Below are 23,876 nucleotides of genomic sequence, written 5' to 3'. Positions count from 1 at the left end.
CCTTCACCATCTTCCTGGGAATTCCTACATTGGACTTCTGGCTCCTTGGATCTCTTGTGTTCCTCTTTCTTGACTGACTCCCTCATTTTGATGGAGCATGCATTTAAAGAACTTATTTTAAAAGGGTGCATGAGAACAATCAGAAACCAGGAGAGAGGCGTGGAGCATATTCTACCCTAGAGATGTCAGGCAAGTGTGGCCCTGCCAGCACCTTGATTTCACCCTTCAAGCCTCCAGAATTGTGAGACAATAATTTCTGTTGTTTTAAGCCAAGTAGAAGAGAAGTAAAATAAAATAGGTGCATGAGGCATAAATGTTCTGAAAGCCGTGTCTGAAAGGGTCATTGTTCTAACTTTACTCACATGAAAGTTTGAATAGGTCTAGAATTCTAGGTTGGAAACATTTTCCCTCAAAATTTTTAAAGCCACCTTCCCATTGTCTTCTAGTTTCCAGTAGTGCCATTAAGTCTGATGCTATTTTCGTTTCCAATCTTTTCACATATGGACCCTTTTTTTAACTTGGGGGTGGGGTGGGGAAGGTAACAAAAGCTTTTAGGATCTTCTCCTTACCCCGTGGTGTTCCCACATCTCTCAATAATATATCCTAGTGTGGATCTCTCTTCATTCATTGATCTGGGCACTTGCCGGTCCTTTCAAATCAGAAAACTGGGTCTTTCAGTTCTGGAAAAAAAATGACCTATATAATCTCTTTAATAATCTCCTCCCCTTCTTTTCGCTGTTCATTTTTTCCTAAAACTCTCTTTAGTAGATATTAGACTTCCTGAATTGATCCTTCAAAGAAAAAAGAAAAACTAGACATGTATCTTTTCTTTCCTATTTTTGGGGCTCTTTGACTTTTAGTTCTATTTTCTGGAAAGTTCTTTGAACTATCTTCCAAAATATCTACTGAATTTGTAATTTCTGCAACTGTACTTTTAATTTCTAAGAGCCCTTGCTTTTTGAATGTTCCTGTTTAAAGCTTTTTTTTTAATTTTTTTTTTTTTTAGTGTAACATAGTTTTAGAAAAATGCCCAAATGTAACCAACACCTCAAGTAACAGAGTTCAAACAGCCCCAGGAACTTCCCCCATGCCCCTCCCAAGCAATACCTCCAACAGGGGTAACCACTAACCTCACTTCTAATATAGATTAGTTTTGCCCGTATTTAAAATTTATGTAGTCTGTGCTCTTTGTGTCTGGCTTCTTTCACTCACCGTCATTTGTAAAATTCACCCATGTTGCTGCATATAGTTGTAGTTTATTTTTTCTTGTTGCTGTGTACCATTTCATTATATCAGTATGCCCCAATTAATTTATCCAATCTCCTGTTGATGTACACGGCACAATCTCCAGATTGGAGCTATGATAAATAGAGATGCAGAAATGTTCTAGTGCATGCTTTCGGTGACCATGCATGCACATTTCTATATTGCATATACCCAGAAGTGGAATTGCTGAGTTATAGGGTAGACGTCGGTTTGGCTTTGGTAGATAACTGCTGAAGAGCCTTCCAAATTGGTTGCATCGATTCACAGTCCTTCAGCCCCGTAGGAGAGTTCCATTTGTTCCACAACTTCACCAACACTGGGTATTGCCTGTGCTCATTGTCACCATTCTGGAGGTGTGTCGTACTGGTATCTTGTGTGTTTCCCCCCAACAGCACTGTTGAAGTATAATTTACATATCATAAAAATTATCCGTTGTAAGTGTTCAGCTTGATGATTTTTAGTAGTTATGCAGATGTGCAGCCCTCACCACAATCCAGTTTTAGAACATTTCCATTGCTCCAGAAGGTTATCTAGTGCCCATCTGTAGTCACTCCCCCTCCCACACCCAACCCTGCACAACCACTGATCTGCTATTTATGTGGTTTTAATTTACATTTCCCTGATGGCTAACGAAGTTGAGCCCTTTTTTTGTGTGGTTATTAGCCATTTAGATACCTTCTTTTGTGACTTTTCTGTTCAAGTCTTTTGCCAATTTTTACGTGGAGTTGTCTGTCTTTTTCTTATTGATTTGTAGATTTTTTTTACATATTCTGAGTCAAAAAAATTATTGGAGGATATTTTCCCACTATGTGCTTCGTCTTTTCATTCTCTTAATGGTTTATTTGATAAACAGAAGTTCTTAATTTTAATATAATATAACTAATAATTGCTTCTTTAATGATTCACACCTTTTGTGTCCTGTTTAAGAACTTTTTCCAACTCCAGGATCATAAAGATGCAGTCCTATGTTTTTCACTAAAGCCTTCATTGTTTTAACTTTCATATTTAGAGCTGCAATCCATCCCAAACTGTTATTGGTAAATAGTGTGAGGTAGAGTCCAAATACTTTTTTTTTTTAACATATGGGTTTCCAATTGACCCAGAGCCATTTATTTAAAAGAGCATCCTTTCCCCCAGTGAGCTGCAGAGTCACCTTTGTCCTAAACCAGGTGAGCTTGTATGTGGGGGGCTCTCCCTGACTCTCTCTGGTTCCACTGGTCAGTATATTTCACCTGGCAGTGCCACCCAGTCTTAATTACTAGAGCTTTATAATTATGTTCCTGGGTGCCATGTGCAGATGCCCTCTGGCTCAGGATCTTCTGGGAATAAATCTCTGTGCTTCCGCCAGCTGCCAGCTGGCTGCCACTTGGCTGCAGGGACTGGGGAGGAACTGGCTCCTTTTTCAGACTTCCTACCAGTTCTCCTTGCTCCGTCTCACCCTGGCTGCTCCCCTCAAGCTGAGTCCGGAGCCCGCCCAGGGGTCTGCCGTAAACTGGAGGCCTCTGTTTGGAGCTTGGTTCTTTGAGCTGTTTGCTTTCTGCCTATTTTCAAAACTCATTAGTGCCTTTACCAGAGAACAGCGGAGGGGATTCCAGCTCTCTGTGCCCCGTAACCCAGTTCCCATTCATGATTTTACTTTCCATCTTCCAAAATTGTATTGCCATCTCTCAGATGCTGTAGCCCCCTCTTCTTTGTCCTTTTGAGTTTACCTTTTTAAGGTCTTTGCTATCAATTTTGGTTGGGTTTCAAGAGAGCGTGGGGTTGTCCTGTGGGTAACTGGGATCCCCCTTTGGGCCTCTGCACTCCCTGTTCCGTCTGGAATGCTCTTCCTGTCACTCTTCCCGCTAGGGACCCATTGCTATCCTTCCAGTCTCAGCACGTGTCAACATGTCACCTCCTTGGGGAAGCCTTCCCTGACTGATTCTCTACATAGTGTAGCCCCCACCCCCCCCAGTTCCATTCTCTCTCATCACCACCAAACTCAGGGTGCCCTGATCTGGGGCATGAATGAGCTGCCACTGTGGAAGCTGCAGGGGGGGAAATGGGGCATTGGTCAGTTGTAAGGCTGGGGCTGGGGGTGCTGGGTTCTGCCGCCCCTGTGGGGACACTGAATGAGCTTGCCAGCGAGGAGGGCAGGGGTGAGGGCTGAGGCTGGCAGGGCTGTGTGCCCAGGGTGCCTGGGGCAGCCAGAGTCTGACCGAGCTGGCCGCCCCTACCGCCACTCCAGACAGACCCGGTGCGGCTGACCCAGCTGTACGAGCAGGCTCGCTGGGACCTGCTCCTGGAGGAGATGGACTGCACCGAGGAGGAGATGATGGTGTTCGCGGCCCTGCAGGTGCCAGGCTGGCCTGGGGGCACCGGGCAGGGGGCCACGGGGTGGGCCCTGGGCAGGGACGGCGTCTCTGGGGAAGCCCCGCTTAGGGGCCCCTGTTGGGTGAATGGGCACCTGACTCAGGCCCCTGGCTGTGTGCCCCCACCCAGTACCACATCAACAAGCTGTCGCAGAGTGGGGAGGTGGGCGAGCTGCGGAGCACGGACCCGGGGCTAGACGACCTGGATGCAGCCCTGAGCAACCTGGAGGTGAAGCTGGAGGGGTCAGCATCCACAGACATGCTGGTGAGGAGGGGCACAGGCCAGGGGCGGGGGGCGGGATCAAGTTCAGGAGACCCGGGTGGCCCTCTGACACCCTTCCTGCCACAGGACAGCCTCACCACCATCCCGGAACTCAAGGACCATCTCCGAATCTTCCGGTGAGTACAGGCCCAGAGTGGGCAGCCCTGGGGGGTGGGGGGCAGTCTGGAGTGAGAGGGAAGGAGGGGGGCCTTCCGCTAACCCCCCACCTCGCCCCTAGGCCCCGGAAGCTGACCCTGAAGGGGTACCGCCAGCACTGGGTGGTGTTCAAGGAGACCACACTGTCCTACTACAAGAGCCAGGACGAGGCCCCTGGGGATCCCATTCAGCAGCTCAACCTCAAGGGTGTGTGAGGGCAGCCTGGGTCAGGCCCGGGGCAGGCAGGGGCTGGCAGGGGTTCCATCTGACTCTGGCGGGCTGCACAGGTGCAGGCACTCACCCTGCCTCAGTTTCCCCCTGGGAACCAGGGAAGATGTTCTGTGTCCTGAGGTGGCTGCACAGGACTGGCATTCACATGGGGGGGTCTCAGGCAGGGCTCCCCTGCCCCGACCCCACACCCTGATTTCTCCCTCCAGGCTGTGAGGTGGTCCCTGATGTCAACATATCAGGCCAGAAGTTCTGCATCAAACTCCTGGTGCCCTCACCGGAGGGCATGAGTGAGATCTACTTGCGGTGCCAGGATGTGAGTGAAGGCAGGGCAGGGGGTGGGGCCAAGCCAGGGTGGGCGGGGCCTCGGGGGAAGCTGGGGTCTGAGCCAGAGCCTGGCTAGCCTCCCTCCCTCCTCCCCAGGAGCAGCAGTATGCCCGCTGGATGGCCGGCTGTCGACTGGCCTCCAAGGGCCGCACCATGGCAGACAGCAGCTATGCCAGCGAGGTGCAGGCCATCCTGGCCTTCCTCAGCCTGCAGCGGGCGGGCGGCGGGGGCTCAGGCAACCACCCCCAGGGCCCCGACGCCTCCGCCGAGGGCCTCAACCCCTATGGCCTCGTAGCCCCCCGCTTCCAGCGCAAGTTCAAGGCCAAGCAGGTGCCAGAGTGGGTGGGGGTGGGAGGAGAGACCAAAGCATTTGCCTGGTCACCCCTGGGTCTCCACAGGTTTTTTTCTCGGGCAAGCCTGGTGCCTGCTTGTTCTTCCCCATGTCCCTGACACGGCAGACACCACAGCCTCTTGCTTTCTCATCCGCTCACTCGCTCACTCAAACCCCAGAAAGGCCCTGGTGCCAGGGCCATGCCCACCTCGGGCCTGGCTCAGCTCACACGTGCTGAGTGGTGACAGACCACCCACTGGTGGCCTTGCAGTGGGCACCTCGCCTTCCCTGGGTGGGGTGTCTCGGGGACTGGGGCGGGGGGGGGAGGGGAGAGCTCTCACAGTTTGGTCCTGCAGCTCACCCCACGCATCCTGGAGGCCCACCAGAACGTGGCCCAGCTCTCGCTGCCCGAGGCCCAGCTGCGCTTCATCCAGGCCTGGCAGTCCCTGCCTGACTTTGGCATCTCCTACTTCATGGTCAGGTACGGTCCCCACCCCAGCCCCACCCTGCCAAGTGTGGCCTCTGCCCTCACCTGCCGCCTGGACCCGCTTTGGGCCCCCATCCCAGGAGTGGGTCCTGGGCAGGCACCACCCTTGCCCCTCAGAGGCCCCCCTTCCCCTGTTCTCTGGGGACAGACCTGGCTGGGGACAGCCTGGTCACCGCCCCGGCCCCTATGGCAAACGCAAGAGACGGAGCTTAGGCCAGGAAAGCAGGGGAGCCGCTCCTGTGCCAGCTCTGCCACGGACCACCCCCTCTCTGGGCCTCGGTCAGCTTGGGCCTTAGTGTCCTAGGGACACTAAGGAAGGAGCCACAAAGAGGGTGGGTTAAAACAAAAGGAATTTATTGTCTCACGGTTCTGGAGCTAGAAGTCCAAAGTCAAGGTGTGGACAGGCAAGGCTCCCTCTGAAATTCACAGGCAAGAATCCGTTCCAGGCCCCCGCTAGCTTCTGGGGGTGGCCAGCCCACAGCCCGTGGCCTTCTCCCCTCTGTCTCTATCTCTGGCCACAGTTCCTCTTCTTATAAGGATGCCAAGCATGGGGGTCAGGGCCCCTCCCAGGGTGACCTCATTTAACTTGAGTTAGGCAGTAATGACCCTCTTCCCAAATAAGGTCACATCCTGAGGTACCGGAGCAGACAACATCAACATTTCCTTTTGGGGGACACGGTTCAACCTGTAACAGCTTCTCTGTAGAGCAGGGCTAAGGCTGGATGCTGTTACTGACGTGGTCCCCTTTTATTACCCAGGTTCCCCCAGCCCAAGGGCAAACGAAGCAACAGATGATGACACCCACACTCCCAATCCCCAAGCAAAGTTATTATTTCAAGGCACGGACTATTTGCCTTGTGCTGCGAAATGCTCGTGTAATGATTATGTCCATTAACTCCCATTGCCCAGATAAGGCCCTTGAGGCCCAGGGAAGCTGAATGGCTCACTCAGGCCGCACAGCTGGAGAACAGTGAACGTGGCTCTATCTGGCCCCACTGTGCCAGCCTGGGGCACTGCCCTGTGCTCTGTGGCCAGGCAGGGTGGGGCCTTAGCTCACCCCCGCTCCCCCTCGGCACCAGGTTCAAGGGCAGCAGGAAAGACGAGATCCTGGGCATCGCCAATAACCGACTGATCCGCATCGACCTGGCTGTGGGCGACGTGGTCAAGACCTGGCGCTTCAGCAACATGCGCCAGTGGAACGTCAACTGGGACATCCGGCAGGTGGGCCCAGGGGTGGGCACGGGTGGGCCAGGGGCCGGGGCTGCCCCCTCGCGCCACCCCTCCCAGCCCCTCTGCTGGTCCCGCCCTGCAGGTGGCCATCGAGTTTGACGAGCACATCAACGTGGCCTTCTGCTGTGTGTCTGCCAGCTGTCGCGTCGTACACGAGTACATCGGAGGTTACATTTTCTTGTCCACGCGGGAGCGGGCCCGTGGCGAGGAGCTGGATGAGGACCTCTTCCTGCAGCTCACCGGGGGCCATGAGGCCTTCTGAGGGCGTCTTCCTGTCCCCCACTCCGATTGATCACCACCTGCCACGGCCACTCCCACACCCACTGGGACTCACCGCTCCTCGCCCTCTCCAGACATGCACCAAGCTGGGCACGTTTGCCCGCTGTCACTGCTTTTGTGCAGCCCAGGGGCCTCGCTGGGCCAGACTCTGTCAATACCCAGTGCCCAAGTGGCCAAGACCAATGCCCCCCAACCCAACCGAAGCCCCTGAGCACACAAAGATGATCAGTTGTAGCTACAGGATCATGATTCATGGTTTCAAACTGGAATTTCTTTTGTTGTTTTTTAAAAATTTCTTTTTTATAAATAAATATTTTATTGTTGCATCATCTCTCTTTCTCTGGGGCTGTGCTTGGAGCCACTCTGACACTCTGTCTCTTCATCACCAGCCAGGGAGAGGGGCTTTCCTGAGATAGAAATAAGAGTTGGTTAGGGAAAGGGAGACTGAAGTCAGCCAGGGGCTGGGCCAGGAGGTTGAGGGCTGGGAAGGAGGTGAGGGCAGAAGGGCACAAGCTCCAGGCACAAGAAATTAGGGTGGGCTGGGGAGAGATCCTCACGGGTAGGGCGTAGCTGCAGGGCCTCCTTGAAGTACTTGGGAGGCAGGAAGCCATCAGCATTCCCCGGAGTCAGGATCACCCCATTGGTGGAGCAGAAAAAGGGGATTCCATCTGAAATTGAGAGCCAGGATGTGATGCAGGCCCTCCCCAGGATGCTCCCTATGCATCAGACTCACCTGCCAGGGCCTTGGCTCCGTCAATGAACACAGCCACTTGGCAGTTTATATCCGCATGCCTGCAAAGACAACTGGAGCTGGGGCCTGGCTGCCTTGGGCAGGCTGGTGGCCTGGCGGGGGACTGCTGCTGCATGCAGGGCATGGGGTGGCCTTGGACAAGGGAGGCTGTGCCTCTTGAAGGGGGACCTGGGAGGACAGATTGGGTGGGAGCTGCTAGGCGGGGTGATGGTGGTGGGTGGGGACACTGACCACTGATAACACCAGGGTCCCCAGGCAGTCCTGGGGCCAGGTGGATGTGTGTCCTTCCCTGGCAGGACAGGCCTTTGAGCCGGATGGATGGCCAGTGCTTCCAGAATGTGCCATGTACCAACACGGGGGGCAGGGCCTGTGGCATTTCCAGGGCCATCAGCTCCAACTCAGGTACCTGGGAGGGGTGGGTGAATGGCAGCAGGGAACGCCCCCCCCCCCCCCAGACAGGAGCCACACCTAGCTCTCCCACCTGCTCCCTGAGGCCACACCTGCAAGGAGTGGCCCTGATTGGCCCGGATAAGAGGGCCAGTACCGGGGTCCCCTGGCCTCAGGGCAAACCGCTGCTTCCCATTGGTATCCACCACGCGCTGGACATCTTCAGCCGAGAAGCCGCGGAACTGGGGCAGCTGCAGGAGGGCACCCAGGGGCACGAAGCCATCTGCAAGCAGGCATGTGCTCAGGGGCTGACCTTGCTGTGGCCTGGGCCAGGTCACAGGGGGAGCCTCAGGCAACAGGAACAAGGGTCACACAGGCTTCATCTGTCCCTGGCTGTGTGACCTTGGGAAAGTGTCATCTTTCTGGACCTCAGTTTCTTTAACTTACATGGTATGTCAGTTTGGATTATTATGGCCCCCAAGATACCATTATCTCTGATGCAATCTTGTGGGGGCAGACAGATTAGTGCTGATTACGTTGGAACCTATTGGTTCAGTGTTTCCATGGAGATGTGACTCAATCAACTGTGGACAAGACCTTTCATTCGATTATTTCTATGGAGGTGTTGCCCCACCCATTCAGGGTGGGTCTTTATTGATTGGATCACTGGGGTATTTTAAAAAGAGTCACACAGGCCCATACAGAGAGCAACTGAGAGTGACATTTTGAAAAAGAGTTGCAGCTAAGAGAGGTCAAAACTCTCCAAGAGCAACATTTTGGAGACTGCCATTTTGAAATGCAATCTGGGAGTAAGCAGACACCAGCCATGTGCCTTCCAAGCTAACAGAGGTTTTCCAGACACCAATGGCCATCCTTCAGTGAAGGTACCTGATTGTTGATGACTTACCTTGGAGACTTTATAGCCTTAAGACTGTAACTGTGTAACCAAATAAACCCCCTTTATAAAAGCCAATCTATTTCTGGTATTTTGCGTAACAGCAGCATTACAAACTGGAACACATGGGGACATGACCTGCCTCGTGGAGGTTGGTCACAAAGATAAAATGTTTAACCCAGTACCTGGCCCACAGTGGACACTCAGCCAACATCGGTTGCCCCAACAGACCCCCTCAGTGTCCAGTCTTGGGAAAAGTGTTCATTGGGCCACTTGGCTGGAGGGACCATTGCACAGCCTGGCCCAAACAGGGGCTCCTCTCCCACTTGGCCTGGGCTCCATATGGGGCTCTGAGAACATGGGGAGGATATGCCCGGCTGTGCCTTCCCCAAAGAGTAGTCTCGGGGAGCCAAAGGCTAGGGCACTGGTTGACAGTGCTCCACGGGCCCGGCCACTCCTTCTCGCCAAGGCCTTCAAGATCCTCACTTACCTGCTCCCATGGGAAGCCCCAGCTTCACGGCCCCATGGCGCAGGGCATAGGACAGAGCCTTGGACAGTCGCACATCAGGGTCCTGAAAGAGCCCAGCGTTGGCCCTCAGTCCCGCAGTGACCCTGCCCTGCTGCCCACCCTGAACCCTGAGTGAGCCGCTGCTGCAGAGAGAGATGAGTCGCTATGGTCTCCGGGAAGAGTGTGAACCCTCAGCAGGACCACCCCCACCCCACCTTCATATCCCAGGAAGCCAGGGCTCAGACTCCCCCTCCCCTGCCCTACCACCATGGGGGTGGGGGTGCAGGTGTGCACCTGTTCTCGAGGTCTGGGAGCCCTTCTCCCCCTGTGTCCTGCTGCTTCCTGCCTCCCTCCTCCAGAGGTGTTCATGACCGAGACCTGTGGGGAGCATGACATGTGGGGGCTGCTTTAAGGACTCTCCCACGTCCCTACCCTGCTCAGAAAGTCATGAAGCCTCAAGATGCAAGAAGTGGGAGAAGGGGGTGGGACATTCAGCTTATTAAATTTACTTTCCAACCCCCCAACTTCAGGGTGCAGATAGGGAAACTGAGGTTCCGTAGCCAAGGCTTGTCCAGAATCACACTGTACGCCAGCCTGGGAGCCCACGGAAACCAAGTCCCCCAGCTCCCGGCTGGCGGCTCTGCAGCCCGGGCGGCCTGCGGAGGCGGATCTAGCGTCCGGGCTGGCAGGGCGGAGGCGTCAGGGCCGGCCTGGACAGACAGACGCACAAACAGAACAACGAGGCGGACCCCAGCCCGCCAGGCTCACCGACTGTCGCTGGCCAGGCGGCTGCCCGGGTGCGACCTTGAGCGTCCGGACCGGCCAATGAGATGCTGCAGAGGTAGGGGTGGGCACTTCCGCTCCGAGAAGGGGCGGAGCCTCTGGGCCGAGTCTGCGCGTGAGAGCCCGGTGGAGGCTGGCGCTTCCGGACCTGGGAGGGCCTATCTGCACGTCAGGGCTTGGAGGCAGGACCCCTGGGTTTGGGGGACATGGGTATTTGGGGGTGACTGGACCCAGGACCCCAGGGTTATAGGGGTGCCCGGGAGTCCCAGGGATCCCTGCCAGCAGGGGTCCCGGGTACCCAGCTGGGATCTTGTGGGGATGGCAGGACCCCTTAGTGCCCAAGGAGTGGTCAAGGGATGGGGATACCCTCAGGAGGACTGGCAGAGGGGACCTGCTGCTGGGCCCAGGAGTGGCCGAGAGGCCCTGGAGGTGACAGTCCCGGCTGTGTCCTTCCCCAGAGCCACCCTGTTCAGTCCATGGACCCCGAAGTGTCCCTGCTGCTGCAGTGCCCCCGGGGTGGGCTTCCTGAGGAGCAGGTGAGGGCCGAGCTGAGCCCAGCCTACGACCGTCACCCACTGCCAGGAGGGGACAAGGACATCGCTGCCATCTGGGAGACCCGGCGACAGGCCCAGCCCTGGATCTTCGATGCTCCCAAATTCCGCCTGCACTCTGCCACCCTGGCGCCCATTGACTCTCCAGAACCACAGCTCCTCCTGTGCCTGGGCCTCACTTCCTACCGAGATTTCCTGGGCACGAACTGGGCCAATTCGGCTGCTTGGCTGCGACAGCAGGGGGCCGCCGATTGGGGTGACAGGCAAGCCTACCTGGCGGACCCACTAGGGGTGGGTGCTGCTTTGGCCACTACAGATGGCTTCCTTGTCTTCCTGCACCGCTCTCGGCAGGTGGCTGAGGCCCCCGGGCTGGTGGACGTGCCTGGGGGGCACCCTGAGCCTCAGGTGAGCACTGAGCTGGGAACAAAGACCCAGACAGCTCTGGAGATCTGGAGCTCCAGCCCTCCCAGCTTTAGTTTCTGCATCCCTTAAAGGGGCAGTGAACCCTGTCCTGCTGGATGGAAGGAGGCACATGCTGGGCAAGGAAGGGAGAATTGGCCTGGTATACTCTCGGAGAGGCTCTGCTCAGGGCAGCCCCTCAGCCTCCCCTCTGACCCCTGTCTCAGGCCTTTGGGAAGTTGGAGAATATATAAGGTGTATGTGTGTGTGTGTGTGTGGGGGGGCACTGAGCAGAGGAAGCAGACACCCTATCTCACTCCCTGACCCCCTTTGAGGCCCCTTGCTAGCTGAGCCTCTGGTTGTTCATCTGAAAAAGAGGGCCTGGGGCAAGGGATCACCAAGACTCTTACATCATGCCACCCAGGCTCACAGGGCAAGCAAGTACTGGCAGGACAGGGTGGTAGGAGGTGGGGAGCAGGGTCTGAGCCTGACCTCTCACAGGCCCTGTGCCCTGGTGACAGACCCCAGCATGGGAACCTTCCTGGGGAGTTGGTGGTGCGAGAGCTCTTCTCCAGTGTCCTGCAGGAGATCTGTGATGAGGTGAGTGAGGGGCGGCCCGATGGTAGGCATGAAGGGATGGGGTAGAACATGCCAGAATTCCACAGGTCTGGGCTGGCGGGAGGATCTGCAGGCATCTGGCTGGCATCAGAGGAAGGCCTTGGCTTTGCAGCTGAGCACGCTGGGACTGGAACCCTAGCCCTCACTTCTCTGTACCTCAGTTTCTTCCTCTGTACAATGGGAACAATGATCAATGTCTCACCTACTCCCCAGGTTTGTTGAAAGAGGAGTAAATGGAGTCTCAGTTACTAAATTGACTTTCCTTGGGTGACCCTGGGCAAAGTGTTCAATCTTTCTGGTCTCAGTTTTCCTATATGTGAAATGAACAAGCCCAAGAGCTACACAATACTGGGCACTTGATCTACAAACTAAAATGCTGCACAAGGGTAAGGAGACGGGCAGTCGAAACTGACAAATGAGACCCCTGGCCCCAGGTGAACCTGCCGCTGCCCACCCTGAGTCAGCCCCTGCTGTTGGGCATCGCCTGCAACGAGACCAGTGCCGGCCGTGCCAGTGCCGAGTTCTTCGTCCAGTGAGTGGGCTCTGGGGGACAGGATCCTGGCTCCTAGGATAGGTGGGCTGAGGGGCAAGGCTAAGACACCCTTGTGTCCTTTTCCAGGTGCAGTCTGACATCTGAGCAGGTGAGGAAGCACTACCTGAATGGGGGACCCGAGGCCCACGAGTCCACCGGCATCACCTTTGTGGAGACACAGGTGCGGGATGGCGCGTGTCGCCTGGGCCAGGCCTAGGGCTTGGGGCCTACAGAGAGGCATGGTGTGCACCTGGGGGGCTGGGCCAGACGGGGACCCGCAGGTCTCACAGAGCTTTCCTCCAGAGTCACCCCCTAACATGCTCCGCCCCCTAACATGGCTCCCTGTGGAGGGTGCGGTGCCGAGGGCTGAATGTCTGGGTGGGTCTCCCCACAGAGCTTGTGGAGGCTGCAGGAGACCCAGATCTGGGCCGAGCTCTGCCCCTCGGCCAAAGGCGCCGTCCTCCTCTACAACCGGGTCCAGGGAGGTCCTGCCTCAGTCGCCCCAGGATCCCCAGCCCAATCACCACAGCTGTAAAGACAATAAAGGACTTTGTTCTTGGATTCCTTTGGCGTGTGCTATTTCCGTGAGACCGAGAGGGGCCGCTGGGAAAGCCCTGGGGTGCTGAGGGAGACAGGGCAAATGACTTGAAAGAAAGCAAAAACCCAGCCTCGCTGCAAGCTGGAGCTGAGGGCCATGCCCGCCTCGTCAGGTCCCGGGCACCCAGCTGGTCCCTGGCTGGGTCCCGCCGGCTTCCCGCAGGGGCGCCAGCGCCTGGCAGCACATCCAGGGGCCGCGGCCTCGTGGGCGGGCCCGAGGCATCAAAGGCCAATGGGCGTGCGAGGACGGGGTCGTCCCCGCACGTCGACACCTTCCGGCAGATAGGCGTGACCCGGTGTCTAAGCCAATGAGTGTGCTGGGGGCGGGGCCTGAGTAAGGGCAGGAAATGGTGGCGGCTGTGGAGTCGGTGAGTGCGGCGGGGGCGGAGCTTGATGAGGCCCCTCCCCTGCCCCCACCTCCCCGGGCGGGGAGGGGGTCTCGGCGTCCGAGGCTGGTGGTCGGGACGCCCAAACCAGCGAGGGGAAGGGCCCCGGAGATCCTTCCCTCAGACCCCAGCGTTCCTGCTGTCTGGCCCATCCCGGTCGCAATGCTCTCCTCTTTGTGGTCCCCTTTCCCCAGTTGCTCTCCTGCCGCCATGCCGCCCCTGCCGCTCCTGCCGCCCCTGCGCCTGTGCCGGCTGTGGCCCCACAGCCCTCCCGCCCGGCTCCTCGGGGCGGCCGCCGGGCAGCGGTGAGTCGGGCGTCGGGGGCCCGGGCCCGGTCGTTCACCGGGTTTTTGTGGAGGACCTGCCGAGCTCTAATCCCCGCTTTAGGTGCTGGGATACTTGTGGTCTCTCTCCCCTGAGCCAGGTGCTTTACGGGCTTGCCTCAGGTAACCCTCACCTTCGGAGATTAAGGGTCGACCCAAAGTCACCCAGCAAGTTACGTGACAGACCTGGAATTCGAGCCCCGGTGTCATTCAAACCCAACGCGCTTTCCCCAACGCTGGTGGTTGTCCTAACTCACCTGAGGGAGGGGTGAGCTGCAAAAATGCAGATTCCTGGGGTCTGCCTTGGATATTCTGGTCTGGAGGAATGAGGTGGAGGTCAGGAATCCGTTTTTTTAATAAGCTTTTCAGGTGTTTCAGATGCAAGGGGTCAGAGGACCACACATGGAGAATCTTGATCTGCACCATGCCTGAAACTCTAAAAAAGGAGGGGTGATTTGGAGATGGGTCTGCCTTGGCGCCTTCCTCAGCCCCCTCAGGTCCTGGCTACTGGGTCGAAGAGTGTGGCCCAGAAAGGCCAGGAGGGCTGGGGAGGGGGTATCCTCTGGGTTCCTTCAGCCCCTGCAGGTTGGGGTCGCTCTCCACAGGTCTGGCCCCACTAACTACTATGAACTGCTGGGGGTACATCCTGGAGCCAGCGCTGAAGAAGTTAAACGAGCTTTCTTCACCAAGTCCAAAGAGGTACCAGTGCCCCTAAGTTGGGGGAGGGGGATCTGAGCCAGATGTGGTGGGCTCCAGTTCCCAGGGGCGGGGCTGGGGTTGAGCTGAGTGCATTCCCTCAGTCTGCAAGGTAGGGAGTGGTGGTGGTGGTGGGGGATGCCTGGAGGCCAGGGGTCCTGACTGGGCTGGGCTAGTTTCCTCTACCTGCTAGCCTGTTTTTGATTGAGAAGGCCTGGACCAGGCCATATGGGGAGAGAGAAGGGGCTGGATGGTGTGGGCAGGCAGGGAGCAGCCATCTGTGCTTCCTCTAGCCTTCTGGAGGGGTATGTGGATGTGAAGGTGAAGGTTACTGCCCAGCCAGGGCCTCTGGGCATGATTTGAGCCATTGTGCTGGGACATCATGGGCATGGGAAGGAAAATGAGGGGACCCTTGCCTCACCCCAGCTGCACCCTGACCGGGACCCCGGGAACCCGGCCCTGCACAGCCGCTTTGTGGAGCTCAATGAGGCATACCGGGTACTCAGTCACAAGCAAAGCCGCCACAACTATGATCATCAGCTCCGGTGGGCAAGCCCCCCGAGGTCCCCAGGAACCACAGCCCACCCCAGGCCAGCCAGCTATGCACACAGGTACAGCAGTCCCACCCCCTGCTTGCCCCCACCCTGGTCTTCTGGGGAGCCTCATCCCTACATTATCCTCCCTGCTTCCCCCCCAGCAGCTCCTGGGAGCCTCCGAACGCACACTACTGGGCCCAGTTCCATGGTGTGAGGCCGCAAGGGCCCGAGTTGAGGCAGCAGCAGCACAAACACAACCAGCGGGTGCTGGGGTACTGCCTCCTGCTCATGCTGGCAGGCATGGGCCTGCACTACGCTGCCTTCAGGTGCATCCCTGCCCATCCCGGGGTGACAGGCAGAAGGGAGGGGCAGCCCAGCATGGGGAGCCCCTGTGGCTCGCACCCTTGTATTCTTCAAGGTGAGAGCTGCATGAAATCTAGCCCCTGGAGCATTTGGCCGAAGCAGGGGCACTTGTGGCTAATGCTGTCACTTGTAGTTTTTCATAATTTGAGTGTAAACCTTTAGCACCGGCTGCCAGGGAGCACTGGAGCCAACCGAAATCACCACCAACAAGCCGATGCCTTTTAATGAGGCCTCGCCAGCAACTGTCCTCACTTACCCAGCAGGCTCCCCACCACTCTCCCTTCCAGGCGGGCAGGACAGTGATTTTCTACAGCAAAGATTCCTAAGGGCTGGTGTCTGCTGCAAGCAACCTCCCTAGTTCAGCGATGGGGACAGATGCACAACCCTTTCTAGTCTCCTGCAAGCAGCGCCCTGATGTCCATTGCCACTGTCAGCACCTTCAGTGGCACAGCCAGAGACCTGGTGGCCACTGGGCCCTGGACAAGCCCTGGCCCATTCTGCCCCTCTCCGCACCTATCACAGGCAGGGTCAGGCTGCAGTTTCCACAGATGTAAAGCCTTGAAGTCCCGGATGGGTGGATGGAGGAGGGCGGGACTTGGAGGGCACCAGAGATGGGGTCCCAGGGTTAATAGCAACCCCTTTGCAGGAAGCTGGAGCAGATGCACCGAAGCTTCATGGATGAAAAGGACCGGATCATCACAGCCATCTACAACGACTCGCGGGCCCAGGCCAGGTCTGTCCCTGCTCTGTCCTGTCCCCTCCTTACTGTCCTGGCACCGCCCTGCGGGATCCCTGCCCCAACCACACAGCTCCTCTTTCCTCCAGGGCCAACAGAGCCAGGCTCCAGAAGGAGCGACAGCAGAGGCGGCAGCAGTCGCCGTCGCCACCCCGGTCTCCTCAAGACCCCGGGATCGTATCCCCGGGCGCCAGCCCCTGAGGGGCTCGCCTGGATGGCGCCTGCGCTGTGTCCTCCTCTGGCTTCCCTCCCGGGGCTCCCCACTCCCCCAAACGCGTGCAATAAAGTGATTTTCAGAGCTCGCGTCTGGCTCGCTCCTTCAGGCCGGGGGCCTCCTGGTGGGGGCAGCGCCCTGCCCTCGGGGTTCCGGCGGCGGCGGCGGCGGGGAGCCCGGCCCCCTGGGCGGTGCGTCCCCTTTCCCCTGCCGCAGCGGGAGGGGGGCGTGTGGAGGGGGCGGGCCCCGCCGGCGGCCTCGCCCCCCCTTTCCCGCAGCCCCCGCCCCGCCCCCGCCCCGCGGCCCGGTGGGGAACGCGTGTCTCGGTCACATGAGCCGCCCGCCCGCCAGCCCGGGCCCGGCCCCCCGCCGTCCCCGCCGCCCGCCACCGCCGCCCGCCGCCCGCCCGCCCGGCTCCTCCGGCCGCCGCCGCTGCGCTGCGCTGCGCTGCCTGCGGCCCAGGGCTCGGGAGGGGGCCGCGGAGGAGCCGCCCCCTGCGCCCGGCCCCCGCCCGCCGCGCCCGGGCCCGCGCCATGGGGCTTTGGCTGCCGCCGCCCCCCGCGCCGCCAGGCTAGGGCGATGCGGGCGCCCCCGGCGCGCGGCCCCCGCGGGCACCATGAGCCCCCTGCTCCGCCGCCTGCTGCTCGCCGCGCTCCTGCAGCTGGCTCCCGCCCAGGTACGCGCGGCCCCGACATCCCGCCCTCGCGCCGTGCCCTCTCTCAAGGTTGGCGGAAGTGGGGAGGCGCGGCGCGCACTCGGCCGCGGGGATCCCCCGGGTCCCGCCGAGGACGGGGGCGCCGCCGGGGCTCGGCCCGGGCATCTCCCGGGAGGTGCTCTCCCCGCCAGCCCGGCCGTGGGGCCACTCCCCCGCCCCACCCAGTTCCACCCCGTCCCTGGGGCGCAGCCGGGGGCGGAGCCGCCTCCGTGCCCTCAGGACCCGACTTGGCGCCCACTGTGCCCTTGCCGGGCGCCGAGGCTTGGAGATTCCTCGCGCTTGCCCGCAGAGCTCTCCGGGCGGGTCACGGGCCATGACAGGTCCCAGGTGGCTGACAGAGGACAGGTAAGGCTAGAGCAGATGCCCCAGGAAAAGAGCAATCTGGGAAGACAGCAGAGAGGAAGTGGAGCCTCCCGGGCGCAAGAGCAGCCAGCCCTTCCTAGAAGGTGCTCCCGATCCAAGGAGGTGTCCCCCCCACCTCAGGTCTCTCCTCTCCCACAGGCTCCTGACACCCAGCCTGAGGCTCCTGGCCACCAGAAGAAAGGTAATAGTGATGACAGTGACTTGGTAACTGCCAACACTAAGAGGGCTTGCCACCTGCCCAGGCTCCAGGTTTCCATCATGCTGTGTAATCAATCACAACTCCCTTGTAAGATGCAAACTGTTACTCTGCCCATTTCACAGAGGAGGGAACTGAGGCTGTGAGATTCCTGGGCTCTGCATTGGCAGGGCAGGGAGGGCAGAAGAGGGAGGAAGGTGGTGGTGACATGGGGACTGGGGAGAGCAGCTGCGGGGAGGGAGCAGTAGGGGAACCAGGGAGCAGCTGCAGGAAGCCCAGTGGGAACTGAACCCTTCCCTGTCTGCCCCCAGTAGTGTCATGGATAGATGTGTACACCCGCGCCACCTGCCAGCCGCGGGAGGTGGTGGTGCCCCTGACCATGGAGCTTGTGGGCACCATGGCCAAGCAGCTGGTGCCCAGCTGCGTGACCGTGCACCGCTGCGGTGGCTGCTGCCCTGACGACGGCCTGGAGTGTGTGCCCATCGGGCAGCACGAAGTCCGAATGCAGGTACCGAGGCCAGGGGAATGTGCCCAGCTGGGGGACCGTGTGCCAGAGCTCTGGGGGCAGGGCCAGCCGAGAGACTGGGGGCACAGGAGGCTGATGTGTTGGCCGCCCAGGTCCTCTTTCTCTTTTCCTCTCGCTATCTGTCACCCTGTTCTCCTGAGAACAGATCCTCATGATCCGGTATCCAAGCAGTCAGCTGGGGGAGATGTCGCTGGAAGAGCACAGCCAGTGTGAATGCAGGTGACAGCCAGGCCCAGCCTCTGCACTCACAGACTTGAGTGCTGGGCTTGGGGTGCTGGGTGTGCTGATATCTGGGGGTGGGGACCGGGTTTCTGGGGAGCAGAGCCAGGGGTAGGCCTGGGATCCAGGGCAAGAGAGTGGGATGCTTGGATTTCCTGATCCCTTCTCCTATCTGTCTGTCTGTCTCTCTTAATTTTCAGACCAAAAAAAAAAGAGAGTGCTGTGAAGCCAGAGAGGTGAGTGTCTTGGGCTCCCACTGAGGTGGGGTTGAGCCTAGACCCAGCACCCAGGATGTCATGTGTGGGTGGGCCAGGGGGATATGAGTGTGTCAGGAACCTGTGGTCCCCTCCCCTCTTTCTGCTCCCACTCATCTCCCCTCCCCCCTTTCCCTCTGCTCCCCGAGTCTGTGTGCTCTGACCTGACCCCAGCTTCTGGGAAGTCTCTTCCTTCCCACCCCGGACACATTGCTTCTCCTCCTAGGGCTTCCACTCCCCACCACCGCCCCCAGCCCCGCTCTGTTCCGGGCTGGGACTCCATCCCCAGAGCACCCTCCCCAGCTGACATCACCCATCCCACTCCAGCCCCAGGCCCCTCTGCCCACCCTGCTCCCAGCGCCGCCAGCGCCCTGACCCCCGGACCTGCCGCTGCCACTGCCGACGCCGCAGCTTCCTCCGTTGCCAAGGGCGGGGCTTAGAGCTCAACCCAGACACCTGCAGGTGAGGGGTTTGAAGATAGATCTTGGAAAAGCATCAAGGCTTTGCCCTGGAACAGGTTCAGGATGAGCCTGCCAGTGGGAGAGGAGTCAGGGAAGGGGAAACTGTTGAATGTGTTGAACAAATATTTACCAAGAGGCTGCTGGCTCTGGCATAACATGGCTCACATTCTGACATGGGAGTGGGACCCCAGGGCAGATGATGCCAGCTGTGGAGGGTGAGAGCTGTATGAGGGACATCTGACCCCACCATAGAGGGGTCAGAGAAGGTCTCCTGAAGGAGGCAACATCTAACTGGAGTAGAAATGAGGGAGACAGCATCCTAATTTAAAAGCTCTGGGCCCTCCCAGAAGCCCTTGGGGCAGATGGGGTCCCACTTTATGAGCTCTGTCTGAGAAGCCAGGGAATGTGCGGCCACCCCTGTCCGAGGTGCCTCTCACCCCTCCTCTACCCTACAGCAAGGCCATGGGGTGTCCTCAAGTCCTTTGGGGCTCCTCACGAGTCTCAGGAGAGAATGGGGCTCACAGATGGTAACAAGAGGGTGAATCAAGAGGAGCTGGGGCTGATCCAGAGTGAAAAGACCCCCTTCTTTCCCTCCTCAGGTGCCGGAAGCTGCGAAGGTGACACATTGCTTTCCAGACTCAGCAAGGCCACTTGCCTCCCAGGCCACACCCCAGAGGAGGACAAGAGGAGAGCCTGGGGAGAACAGCCCAGCCCCCAAGACCTCCACCGGGGCAGATGCTGCTCCAGGACCTGGGCCTCTCAGAGGTCTCTCCTGCCATCCCTTGTCCCCCATGACTGTCATGCAACATGGCACAGTTGGATGAGGAGACCTGAAGGCATCAGGAGGATCATGTACCAATTTGGGGGAGAATGAGATTCTTTCTGTTTTTAGCCATCTTGTGCAAGTGAGCATCTTACACCTGGCTCCTCCCTTCCCCACTAGGAAGACCCCAATCCCTTGCAAGTAATGGGATTTGGGTTTTGGTACGAGGACTGTACAACCCTGATAAAAGAGACGGAAGGAGCTGTCCCTGCCTGTGTCGTTTGTCACTGTCCAGGCTGGCTGGTTTGGGCATGAATGTGCACCACACTGCTTCCTAGACCCAGAGGTTATCTTGCTTCTCCCTGCAGAAGGGACATTCACAATAACCCCAGGGACAGAGGTTTGCTTGGAGCTGCCACCCTAACGGAGGCTTCCTCTGGGTGTTAGCTTGGAGGGGATGGTAATGATCTCCATGTGCTGGAAGCAGGAATGGGGTTAAAAGGAAAAAGAGACTTCCTAGAGCTAGTGATTACTATTTTCAAATCATTTTCTCCACCTTGATGTCACTGATCACACCACAGGCCAATCAGAGTGAGATAGAGGAGGGTTAGGAGCCTTGGAACTTCAACCTCCCCAACCCACTTAGCCCCTCCAGACATAAACAGTGCTTCACATGCACCTTATTTAATCCTCAGTTCTGAGCTTGGCCCTGGCATTTTCCTTTACAATTGAAGAACTAGGCTCAGGCTAACAGCTGGTGCTTGACCCCAAGTCGGCTGTCTCCCTAACACTCAACTTAGGGTTCGTTGCCTCCCACTGTGGGTTCTTTACTCCAATTGGCATGTTTACTGGGCACTGGTGGATACAGGAGCACCTGAAAACAACTGTCTGATGGGGGAAACGGGCCCAGCCAGCCAGTCAGTCATGACTCGGCAGTCAGTGAGCAGCAGGCATGGGTCAGCCTGGGTGCCGCGGGAGAGAAAGGGAAAGAACGTTCTCTGTAGACTAGGGCCTGGGTCCAGTGCTGCACATCGTGGGCCACAATCTTACAGGGCCCTATTTGGTGGGTGTTAGCAAGCCCGTGTTAGAGGGGAGTCCAGGAAAGGACCTTGCTCAAGGTCACACAGCCCGTTATCGAGTGGTAGAATCCGAATTCAAACCCAAGTCTCACTGTGAAGACGGCTGTTTCTACAGCAACTAAGGACTGCGGATCATGACACCGCCCACGGGCAAACGGGGGCGCAGCGGGAGAGGCTGGGGGGCGCCAAAAGATGTTGCCTCAAGACTCGCGCAGGGAGCCCAAGAAACAGTGACCTCAACTTCACCTCGGCCGGAAGTGCCTTGGGGCCTTTCGGAAGTCACTTTCATCTAACCTTACTGACTGCCTCCCACCGGAAGTGACGCATGGGTCACGCAGCGGCTCGGGAGGCGGAGCTAGGGAGGGGGCCGCCCCAGTGGGCTTGTGGCAGCGGGTTTCGCACGGTCCAATGAGCGAGGGCGGCGTGGCCCGGCCTGGCAGCGACGACAACGCGCCTGCGCAAAGGCCGCACGCCTGGGGTTGAGTCCGGGGGCGCGGCAAGGAGGTGAGCGGGGGCCACAGCCCGGGCTGGGGGGAGCCGGGGTGCCGGAGGGCAGGCTGGGCCAGGCCGGGCAGGAGCGGGCCGGGGCTCCGAGTGTTGACGACGGATAGGTTACGAGGAAATTGGGGTTTGGGGTCGGAACTGCCTGGGGATGCCGCAAGGGGCGGGACCTCACGCCTCAAGGGGTGGAGCCCCGGGACTCGGGGCGGCCGGTGGAACCGAGACAGGCGGGACCTCGGAGCGGGTGCCAGCGGAAGGCGGAGGCACGCGGCGGAGGGCGGAGCCAGGGCCGGCGGCGAGCGGGGTCTGGAGCTTGGAGGAGGAGCTGGAACAGGTGGAAGGCGTGGCTTCGGGTTTGGAGACCGAGGGGGGCGGAGCCCAGGTGTTGGGGGTGGGCCTTCCGCCAGTGAGTGGCGTGGCTACGGTTCGGGAAAAGAGGTCTAGTTCAGCCGAAGGCGGGGCTTCAGGGTCGGGGGCGGGGCCACGGTCCCTGAAAGGCGGGGCTAAGGAGCCTAGCGGAGGGCTAGGCCCGGGTAATGGCCCGGGGCGTCCATACGGGGGCGGTCTTCGTGGGGGCCGGTCATGGGCACGTGATAGGCCGAGGACTCCCCCAGGAGAGGTGGTGTGGGTGGAGCGGGCTCGGCGGCCTCCCGACACAGAGCCAGTGTGGGTTCCCCGGAGACCCCCAAGGGCTCAGAGTTGGGGCGGCGCCCCGGGAGGGGACACAGAGCCGGGCTGGGGAGTGCCCCCGGAGGACCGGGGCTCCCCGGAGCCTCCAAGTGGCGATGTGTGGGTACCTCGGGGCCGGCCTCCTGCAGCAGCCGCAGAGGTGTGGGTGTGCTGGGCCGGGGGCAGCTCGGTGTGGCGTGAGTGGGGACGCCCCGTCGGGGCACCCGCTGTGCAGCCGGAGAGGGTCTGGACTTTACGCAAAGGGACGGGTGGGAACTGAAGAGCGGGACCGGGGAATGGGAGGGAGGGATCTGGGGGAGAGCAAAGGGGCGGGGCCCTGGCTGCTGTGGCCTCCCCTGACCCCCTCCTCCCGCTGCTGGGGTCCTCGGCCAAGCCCCCTTCTCACTGGACCGGTAAGTGTGGCCGCGGAGTCCGGGGGAGGGGCGGGGACCCGGGACAAGGGGATCAACGGGCAGGCACGATACGGCGGGGGCGGGGTGGAATCCTCCCGGCACCTGCCTGTGTTCCATGCTCTCCCTGCCCTCTTCCGGGTCGGTCGGGGTCTGTGCCCGCAGAGACATGAGGCTGAACTGGGTCCTGGCAGTACTGTCCATCTGCCTGAGTGCCTTGGCCGCGGTCGCGGGTGCCGAGGGCAAGCGGAAGCTGCAGATCGGGGTCAAGAAGCGGGTGGACCACTGTCCCATCAAATCACGGAAGGGTGATGTCCTGCACATGCACTACACGGTGGGTGAGGGAGGCGGATCTTTGAGGGGTGGGTGGGGCTTCTGGGAACCAGAAAGGAGTTGGGAGCCAGGTTCTTCCACCAACCAGGTGTGTGACCTCGGGCAAGTCCCCTCTCCCCTCTAAGCCAGTTTTCTTGGTTAAACCCTGCCCTGTACTGTCGACCCCTCAAGTTGGCAAGAGTAGGTGACCACAGTGTGTTGTGGGTTGCCCAAGGCACTGTGCCTTTCAAGGACCGTGGCCGCCAATGCTATGGGAACCAGCTTGATGGGGGGAGCAGCTGGGGTGATGGGGGCAGGAGTCCCTCCCCCTCATTGACCCTCCCACCATCCCACAGGGGAAGCTGGAGGATGGGACGGAATTTGACAGCAGTCTGCCCCAGAACCAGCCCTTTGTTTTCTCTCTCGGCACGGGCCAGGTCATCAAGGGCTGGGACCAGGGGCTGCTGGGGTAAGTCGGGGGTCTGAGGCTAAGGTCCAGGAGATGAGCTGTGGGAGGAAGGCCCCAAGGGTGGGGGGTAGGGAGCCTGGGGGCTGCCATGTGCTGAGCATGTGTCCTCCTGCAGGATGTGTGAGGGGGAAAAGCGGAAGCTGGTGATCCCATCAGAGCTAGGTAAGAGGCCCTTCCCTGAGGGAGGAATGGGGGAGTTCTGAGGGGGTGGGGTGGGGGCGGTTTAAGGCTGTTTCAGCCACTGCAGTGGTCTCCATCCCATCCTTTCATTCCAACGTGTGCCTCTGCCCAGCCTGGCTTGTGTCCAGCAGTGAGGACAGGGCAGGATCCTTCAGGCACTCAGCTTGAGTGCCCATCCTCTGCCCTCTTTTCTCACCTTCTCCATCTCCATCACACCTCCTTTTGGACCATCTTGCTGAGCTGGAGGTGGGCCTGGCCACAGCTCACCTTGTTTCTTTGTGTATCTTCAACAGGGTATGGAGAGCGGGGAGCTCCCCCAAAGATTCCAGGTAACATTCCTTCCTCCCTCTACCCCCCTGCGCCCTGCTGCCGTACCATCTCCCTGTGGCCCTGCTTCTCATCCTGACCCCACTTCTCCCCACAGGTGGTGCAACTCTGGTGTTCGAGGTGGAGCTGCTCAAGATAGAGCGAAGATCAGAACTGTAGCCCACTTGGGGAGGGGCAGCTGGGAGAGGCCCCAGCAGGGACCAGACTGTTTCAAAACAAAACAAAAACCTTAAAGCTCAA

General features: G+C 59.2%; 5 protein-coding genes across 18 annotated transcripts in view; 4 read left to right on the top strand and 1 right to left on the bottom strand.

Annotated features, from left to right (window-relative positions):
- Nucleotides 1–7,248, top strand: part of FERMT3 (fermitin family member 3) — a 17,220-nt gene extending 9,972 nt beyond the window's left edge. The window contains exons 7-15 of one of the 2 annotated variants that reach the window (XM_037838145.1): nt 3,494–3,601; nt 3,748–3,882; nt 3,967–4,016; nt 4,118–4,242; nt 4,473–4,579; nt 4,687–4,920; nt 5,278–5,402; nt 6,488–6,629; nt 6,721–7,248. In XM_037838145.1, coding sequence (XP_037694073.1) covers nt 3,494–3,601; nt 3,748–3,882; nt 3,967–4,016; nt 4,118–4,242; nt 4,473–4,579; nt 4,687–4,920; nt 5,278–5,402; nt 6,488–6,629; nt 6,721–6,900 — 1,206 coding nt within the window. In that variant the 3' untranslated portion in view covers nt 6,901–7,248. The remainder of the gene's footprint in view (nt 1–3,493; nt 3,602–3,747; nt 3,883–3,966; nt 4,017–4,117; nt 4,243–4,472; nt 4,580–4,686; nt 4,921–5,277; nt 5,403–6,487; nt 6,630–6,720) is intronic. The other variant, XM_037838146.1, reaches the window with a different exon arrangement.
- On the bottom strand, nt 5,742–22,580 carry TRPT1 (tRNA phosphotransferase 1). Of its 4 annotated transcripts, none has more exons than XM_037838147.1 (9): nt 22,458–22,580; nt 13,905–14,083; nt 10,227–10,432; nt 9,753–9,836; nt 9,441–9,522; nt 8,169–8,338; nt 7,651–8,074; nt 7,475–7,585; nt 5,742–7,324 (listed from the first exon to the last, which is right to left on the bottom strand). In XM_037838147.1, the coding sequence occupies exons 1-9, from the start codon at nt 22,550–22,552 to the stop codon at nt 7,233–7,235; spliced, it is 1,443 nt and encodes a 480-aa protein (XP_037694075.1). In that variant the 5' UTR covers nt 22,553–22,580; the 3' UTR covers nt 5,742–7,232. The 4 variants fall into 4 exon arrangements, with proteins under 4 accessions (XP_037694075.1, XP_037694078.1, XP_037694076.1 ...); XM_037838150.1 differs by lacking the exon at nt 22,458–22,580 and adding an exon at nt 15,756–16,344; XM_037838148.1 differs by lacking the exon at nt 22,458–22,580 and adding an exon at nt 11,684–11,979 and having other exon boundaries at nt 13,905–14,027.
- DNAJC4 (DnaJ heat shock protein family (Hsp40) member C4) lies at nt 13,288–16,277 on the top strand. Of its 4 annotated transcripts, XM_037838162.1 has the most exons (7): nt 13,288–13,306; nt 13,519–13,629; nt 14,253–14,346; nt 14,770–14,954; nt 15,041–15,205; nt 15,889–15,975; nt 16,068–16,277. In XM_037838162.1, the coding sequence occupies exons 2-7, from the start codon at nt 13,535–13,537 to the stop codon at nt 16,177–16,179; spliced, it is 738 nt and encodes a 245-aa protein (XP_037694090.1). In that variant the 5' UTR covers nt 13,288–13,306; nt 13,519–13,534; the 3' UTR covers nt 16,180–16,277. The 4 variants fall into 4 exon arrangements, with proteins under 4 accessions (XP_037694090.1, XP_037694089.1, XP_037694088.1 ...); XM_037838161.1 differs by lacking the exon at nt 13,288–13,306 and having other exon boundaries at nt 13,344–13,629; nt 15,044–15,205; XM_037838160.1 differs by lacking the exon at nt 13,288–13,306 and having other exon boundaries at nt 13,344–13,629.
- VEGFB (vascular endothelial growth factor B) lies at nt 16,546–19,956 on the top strand. 4 transcript variants are annotated; one of them, XM_037838155.1, is made up of 7 exons: nt 16,546–16,868; nt 17,409–17,556; nt 17,778–17,974; nt 18,138–18,211; nt 18,412–18,447; nt 18,692–18,927; nt 19,526–19,956. In XM_037838155.1, exons 1-6 carry the CDS (start codon nt 16,809–16,811, stop codon nt 18,903–18,905), a joined length of 729 nt encoding a protein of 242 aa, XP_037694083.1. In that variant the 5' UTR covers nt 16,546–16,808; the 3' UTR covers nt 18,906–18,927; nt 19,526–19,956. The 4 variants fall into 4 exon arrangements, with proteins under 4 accessions (XP_037694083.1, XP_037694084.1, XP_037694085.1 ...); XM_037838156.1 differs by having other exon boundaries at nt 16,548–16,868; nt 18,793–18,927; XM_037838157.1 differs by having other exon boundaries at nt 16,549–16,868; nt 17,409–17,451.
- On the top strand, nt 21,133–23,876 carry FKBP2 (FKBP prolyl isomerase 2). 4 transcript variants are annotated; one of them, XM_037838170.1, is made up of 6 exons: nt 21,133–21,272; nt 22,514–22,682; nt 23,017–23,129; nt 23,245–23,291; nt 23,603–23,638; nt 23,734–23,876. In XM_037838170.1, the coding sequence occupies exons 2-6, from the start codon at nt 22,518–22,520 to the stop codon at nt 23,793–23,795; spliced, it is 423 nt and encodes a 140-aa protein (XP_037694098.1). In that variant the 5' UTR covers nt 21,133–21,272; nt 22,514–22,517; the 3' UTR covers nt 23,796–23,876. The 4 variants fall into 4 exon arrangements, with proteins under 4 accessions (XP_037694098.1, XP_037694100.1, XP_037694101.1 ...); XM_037838172.1 differs by lacking the exon at nt 21,133–21,272 and adding an exon at nt 21,580–21,603; XM_037838173.1 differs by lacking the exon at nt 21,133–21,272 and adding an exon at nt 21,806–21,888.

This window comes from Choloepus didactylus, chromosome 6, assembly GCF_015220235.1.
Source record: "Choloepus didactylus isolate mChoDid1 chromosome 6, mChoDid1.pri, whole genome shotgun sequence".
NCBI classification, from domain to species: Eukaryota; Metazoa; Chordata; class Mammalia; order Pilosa; family Megalonychidae; genus Choloepus; species Choloepus didactylus.
Note: the sequence above shows the minus strand (reverse complement) of the source record. Positions and strands in the feature narration are given on the sequence as shown.